Source organism: Mesoplodon bidens (assembly GCF_964165515.1).
Source record: "Mesoplodon bidens genome assembly, chromosome: 1".
Lineage (NCBI taxonomy): Eukaryota > Metazoa > Chordata > Mammalia > Artiodactyla > Ziphiidae > Mesoplodon > Mesoplodon bidens.
Window position 1 is genome coordinate 46,397,964 of NC_138176.1, and position 6,518 is coordinate 46,404,481.

A 6,518-nucleotide genomic window follows, 5' to 3' on the forward strand; every position below is an offset into this window, starting at 1 on the left:
TGGAAAGGATCCTATTTTTGTAAGGAAAGGCTAGGGCCTCTGCTATGAACATGGGTGATTTCTTAGGATATGCTGTTGAGACTACCATTCAGATAATATAAGGATTATTAGATTTGCCTCATGAATTCTGCCTAGTGGTCTTGAATGCAAAACAAGATTAATTTGAATATGTAGAGAAGAAAATAGTCTTGGGATTGGTAAGGGGCTGAGTTTTTTAAACAGGCTGATGGTGTCAATTGCAAATTTAAAATCTGTATCTGCTACATAAATCTCCAATTGTGTACTAGATTAATGGAGGTACCTTGGGAAATTAGGTCAAAATAAGTGGACAAATTATGAATCATACGTGATAACGATAATAAACAAGACATTTATTTTTGATATTCATTTGGGGGAAGGGAGAAAAGTCAGTTTGCTCTACCCAATGATGGTCTTTCTGAAGGAGTCTCCATTCATTCCGTAAAATTGAATAGGTTGTTTAATCTCAGGGGATTTTATGCTGTTAATTCATAAAGAGAACTTCCTTTGATGAGAGTGGTTATAGGGTGAGCCTTTGTGAGCAGCTTCGCTGGTGCACAGCCAGACTCCCTCTCTGAGTGAAGCTTTTCCCACACTGGCCACACAGATAGGGTGTCTCTCCTGTGTGGATTTTGCCATGCAGGATACAATTCCCTCTGGTGTGGAAACTCTTCCTGCATTGTGCACAGGCATAGGGTTTCAGGCCTGTGTGGACTCTGATATGAACAATTAAGCTTCCTTTCTGACTGAAGGCTTTTCCACACTGATCACATCTATAGGGCTTCTCACCACTATGAACTCTTCTGTGAACAGCGAGGTTACTTTGATTCCTGAAGCTTCTCTGACAAATAGCACACTCATAGGGTTTCTGTCCAGTGTGGAGTCTTTCATGAACGGCCAGACTACCTCGTTGACTAAAGCTTTTCCCACACTCCTTGCACTGATAGGGCTTCTCTCCTGTGTGTATTCGTTGATGTGTAACAAGATTGCCTTTGGCCCTAAAGCTTTTTCCACAGTGGGTACACTCAAAGGGCTTCTGACCAGTGTGGATTCTCTCATGTAACGTTAGACTACCCTTTTGCCTGAAGGATTTTCCACATTCCTGGCACTCATAGACCCTCTGTCTCACTCCAGGTGAATCTTCCTGTAGTGTCTTAGAATCTGGGGATTTTTGTTCCAGCTTCTCTCTTCTGAAAGAATTCTGGAAATCCCAGCTTGAGGATCCTGTGGCCTCAGAGTGATCATATTTGTGGTGGGCTTCTGTCATCACATCTGGTAAAATGAGAGGGAAGTCATGTAAGAGGCACCAATATGCTGAGTGAGAAGAACAGGGGAAAAAGAAACAATGCTTTGAGTGCTTATAGTGTGCCAGATATTATACTATAAACTTTGCATAGATAATTTAATCCTGAAAACAATCTATTGCTACAGTTAAGGAAGTGAAAGTATAGGGAGGTTGTCAAAGATTGTGCAGCTAGGTAAGCACAGACTTGGGATTCAGGCATGCTCCATAGCAGTGTACTCCCTCTAAATTTAGTTTAATTTAGCCTCCCAAATAGTATTGTGTATAGACATGGTTATTCCCATTTTACAGATAAGAAAACAGGCTCAGAAAAACTAAGAAAACTATATACGATCAAATTAGTGCCATACCCAAGTTCTGACACCAAAACAGGTGTGGATCCAGGTTGTGTAGGGACTAAAGCTTTAAATTTTGGATGGATTCCATTAAGAAACAGTATAAAAGTAGGGATAAGGCCTTGAAGAGACCAGTGTAAGAGAAAGATCCTGAACCTTGTTTCATTAGTTTCATGAGAAATCCACTTCTGCTCTAGTCTGCTCTCCTAACAGTGGAGTAAGCTCCATGATATCAGAATATATGTAGCAGAATCCTTGGTACTTTACATCTATTAATTCTAATCCCTGCACCCTGCAAGATAGAGCTTATTGTCCCATTTTACAAATGAAGAGGCTGGAGCTCAAGAAAGTTAAATAACTTGTGTGATACCACAGATCAAGTCAGGGCTATCACAGAATCTGACCCAAGGAATTTTTCACTTTAAAATCCATGCTATTTCAATCTGCTAAGCTATGGTGGAACTGAAGTCTATTTTGGTTTGGAAGTTATTCTCAACACTTCCTATGCAGATATTGACAGTACTGTTCAGTATTGCCCTGCATATGAGCCTTCTACTACACTTTAAATATGGGTCCATTCATCACTAATAATAGTTTTCTTGGGAGTCATCCTAGGGAGATTTCAAATTGTTATTCAATGATTGTGCTGAGATTTAAAACTGCTCATTCTCTCAGAGACTACCTCCATATCAAGACTGTTCTGCTCTGTTTCTACTATTTCTAACTCCAGTTTGTAGGCTTTCCCTGTAATCCCTAGAAACGGTGAGCTCCACCAAAGGAACGTCTTCTCTGCATCCTCAGCCTGTTGACTAGTGCTGAGAACAGGGACACTGATTATTTTGAGTTGAGGGCATCCCAGCAATCAACTGACTCACTGAAAAATGCTACATTCTGGGCATATCTTCCATGACAGTCCAGCAGAGTAGCTGTTGGAAATCCAAACATGTCCACTCCTGCTCTATGACCTTAATCACCACCTCTTCATATGATTCTTCCATGGGCTGTTCTTGAGTACCTGGGGAGGGAAAAACAAACAAAAACAAAACAGAACAACAAAAACAAACAGGAAAGGACAAGAGAATTGGTAAGTGAGGAGAATAAAGTCAACAGGAGCTCCAGTTTGGGGTATGAGTGAATGGAGGAAATCTTGATTGCCTGATATAATGTCAGTCACCTACAATGTAACTGCAAAATGAACCAAAAGGTACCATGACCACTTATAAATGAGTCCAGGAGGAAGCAGGAGGTGGGAAAGCAGAGAAGACATAAAGCAAACAAGTATCTCTTCTTGCCAGTGCCAAGATAATGGTCCTTCCTATTTGTACCTTAGCTTAGCCTTAGCATGTGATTGGAATCGTCCACTTCCTTCCCCTACCTAAGAGCCTGCTATTTTATCCTCCAAACCTCCAAAGGAATTCAGAATATAAAAAAAATTTCAGCCATCATGATTGGTTCTATGATTGAAATGGCTCCAGCTCTCCTCTCCAGTCCCCTCTAGGTTATTAGGACAGAACAAGAGATTTCATATTTCCTTTTGGCACTTCTTAGGAGGCTCCAGACTCTTCAAGGTATGAGAATACCAGTTCTGAGGAAATATAAATACTTGCCAATTCTTGGGGAAAAAAAGACCTACTTCAGACTCCAAAACCAAGCCCAAGGCACACCGATTACGGTAACTTGCCCCTATTCCCAGAGCCAGTAAGAAGTCAAGGTGAGGCAAAGGCTCAAATCCAAGACTTTTTGGATCCAAAGCCTATGTCCAGACAATTCTCTACTTCCTCATCACTAAAAAGCTGGTGAGAATTCTTATAAAATGAAATAGAATGGAACAGAGCTTGACCAGACCTTACTATTCTTCCAGATCCTAGGAATCCTCTTGTTCCATATTATCCTTTTGTATTTTGGCGGGGATATTCTTATTTCAGGACCCTAATTACTGAATACTTACACTTTATGCAGTGGTTCAATGTATAACCTTTGTTTCCCTCTACTATGTCCCATGAAAATGCTGGCCTCCTGATTTAATGAAATAGCAGTGTGATACTACAATTCTTTGTTAACCCAAACACCTGGTCTTCTTGACAACTGCCCTTTCTGCTACATGTTGTGATGACTGGAGAGGCATTTAAACTCTTTATTTGGAGGACTCAGCTCCAATTTGCAGTACAGGCCACAAAACGATGCCCTATCAGAGTGTCAGGACACTACAACACCATTCACTTGGAAGTGGAAGGTGTTACTGCTCAATTGCACATCCACCAAGAGTCAGTGGGAAGTATATGGGTACCTGCTACCTGAGGGTGGACTCTCTCTCTGGTTAGTCCAGCAAATAGTTTGGGCAGAACACGTGGGCAGCACTTACAGCTGTGCCTCTCCACATGTTGTGAGATATTCAACAAGAAACAGCTCAGCTGTGTCTCAGGAACCTCCTTGATTAATAAAGGGAAGTTGTCGTATTTTTCTCCCTAGATTCCACAAATCTGAGGAATCAATTTCCTGAAGATTTTGGAGAAAGTCACTTTATAGTAGAAAATATTGCTTTTCCTATCAGATAGGCCATTATATCCTGTGGAAAGAGCTCAGAATTAGGCCATGAGAGACTTCGATTACCCTTCTCTCCCCGTAAATGACACTGGGCAAGTAACCAAACAGCCCTATTTCCTCACTAAATAGTCTGATAACACTGTATTATCAAGTAGCTCTTGGGAGAATAAAAGAACCAAATGTGAAGGGCCTCTGACATGACCTACAGATTTAAGGCCTAAAGTTGGGAGTCCACAGCAGAGGACTAGGATAGTTGCTTTCTTGAGGGATAGTTTCAGGATTAGGAGATTCTGCGGAGGGGTGATTATTTTCTCTGCACACCTGAATCCACTTTGTCCTTTCTTATTCTCCACCCGACGAAGTTTGTCCTTTCTCCCTTTCACCCACCTCAGAGAGACTGCACTTTCTCCTGTGCATCTTCTGAAACCCTCCCCGCGGGCCCCGGGGCACACCTGCCTGTGGTCTCCCCCTCCCGCGTCTTAGGGTGCAGGGCCTTGCTCCACACCCGGCCGTGCTGTGCGGCGGAGGGACCCCTGCTCCTCCCGACAGACTCTCCCTTCCCGCCTCAGGTCTGCCCCCACCCCCAAACCCCCGGCCGGCCTTGCGCGCTGGGCCTCAGCACCCCTTTCTATGGTCCAGCTGGACCTTTTCCTGCGGGCCGCAGACCTCTCCCCTCGCAGCTGGCTGCCTTGGGGAGTCCAAGCTGGCCAGGCCTACTCAGGGCCGCAGGGGGCTCGGGGACCGCGGCCTGCAGGCGGGGCCCCGCCTCGCCCGGGCGTACGAACCCGGCCGGCGGCCTCACTCACCGCAGCGGCGCGCGCCCGCAGACAGACAAAGGCCGACTACGAGCCCTCAGCAGCGCCGGCGCGAGCGGCCCGGACTACAACTCCCAGGAGGCTCCGCGTGAGCCTGAGCCGGTGGGGTGGGGTGGGCCGCACTTCGGCGGCCCCGGCTTCCCCGAGCACTGTGGGAACCGTAGTTCGGCGATGCGACCGGCCGCTCGGGCTCTGCGGGTCTCGGTGCGCGTTGGGTGCTCAGGTCCCTCCTGTTTGGCCCCGAGCCAGAGACGCCGACTTGTTCGCGGATGTAGAGCGGGGGCCGAGAGCACCAAACGGCCACTCAGATTAGCCAGGCGTGGGATGGCAGGTTGGTGAAGACGTCCGCTGAGCCAGGAAATGGGGAATCCAGGGTTCTGAAGCAAAGTGTTGGGAAGAAATGAGTTGATAAAGCCTCGGGTGTTGAGGGGTTTTGCATTGAGCCGCTGCATGAGCAGAAACTGAATGTGTAATTAGAGTTCTGAGACAAGGAGCAAATATTTCAAGTGAAGTCTGTGGGAAAAGAGGACTTGGAAAACCACAGGAAAATTTCGAGAGCCTGGAGAGGAGAGCTATGCCTTACTGATCCCGTCAGTAAGAATTTGCACCCTAAATAATGGGTAAGAGATCAGGTTTGGAATTGTCCTGAATTTGCTTGTTGGCTCCATCACAGCAGTCTGGAGCCAACAAGCAAATTGACTAGCTACAGGATTCTGGACAGGCTTCTTACCTGGTGGAGAGCCCAGGATAGGCTCAGGTGACAGCTACAGGGGCCAGGTGAAGGCTTCTTGAAAGGGCCAGGGTCCAGGCCAGGCCACTCCGCTATCCTATTGCTTCAGAGCAAAGGCAGGTATGTGAGTGAACCCAGAAAAAAATCGTTCTGTATGTACTCCATGAATTATGGAGAGAAAGCAGTATTTTCTAGGGGTAATAAATTAGATTTTTTTTCTTAACTGACTGTGTGTCTGAAGCATTGAGAAATTTTAAGCCCTGAAAATCGCTCAGTTCAGGGGGCAAGAGCTGTTTTTCATGGGGCTTCTCTGAAGAGCCACAAGTCAAATCCTTGGCCCTGTTGTATGATACTGGGAGGGGACAAAGGTTGATTTTGAACATCCATGAGTTAAAGGCTCTCTAAATGCCTCAAGCCACCTTCAAATGCATTTTTATAGGATCCTGGCCTCTGAGAGGGAATTTGGTCAAGGAAGACTGGCATTAAAGTTCCTGGGGGCTTAGGCTTCTTGGGCTTCCTTCCTCCCCCTTGGAATCACCTTTGTTTTCCTTCAACCTGGAGCTCTCCTCAGTGTACTTCTCTCCAGGCTCCCTGCTCCAGAGCTCCCACTCAGAGACTAGTCTATCCTATTGAATGAGGAGTTTCACAAGGAATGTTTCCGCTTGCTATGTCCTTGTCCTCTACACCAAAGCCACCTGTTAAACAAAACAAAACAAAACATTTAATTTCACACAGTGTACAAAGTGTAAGTTATAAGTTGATTCCTAAGTGTC

At 45.5% G+C, this 6,518-nt stretch overlaps 1 protein-coding gene across 4 annotated transcripts; it reads right to left on the bottom strand.

The window, feature by feature from the left end:
• Window positions 1-350: 350 nt before the first annotated feature.
• Window positions 351-5,075, bottom strand: ZNF32 (zinc finger protein 32). Of its 4 annotated transcripts, none has more exons than XM_081233628.1 (3): window positions 5,007-5,075; window positions 2,532-2,671; window positions 351-1,332 (listed from the first exon to the last, which is right to left on the bottom strand). In XM_081233628.1, exons 2-3 carry the CDS (start codon window positions 2,599-2,601, stop codon window positions 539-541), a joined length of 864 nt encoding a protein of 287 aa, XP_081089754.1. In that variant the 5' UTR covers window positions 2,602-2,671; window positions 5,007-5,075; the 3' UTR covers window positions 351-538. The 4 variants fall into 4 exon arrangements, with proteins under 4 accessions (XP_081089754.1, XP_081089756.1, XP_081089755.1 ...); XM_081233630.1 differs by lacking the exon at window positions 5,007-5,075 and adding an exon at window positions 4,846-4,998; XM_081233629.1 differs by lacking the exon at window positions 5,007-5,075 and adding an exon at window positions 4,019-4,757.
• Between the last annotated feature and the right edge of the window lie 1,443 nt (window positions 5,076-6,518).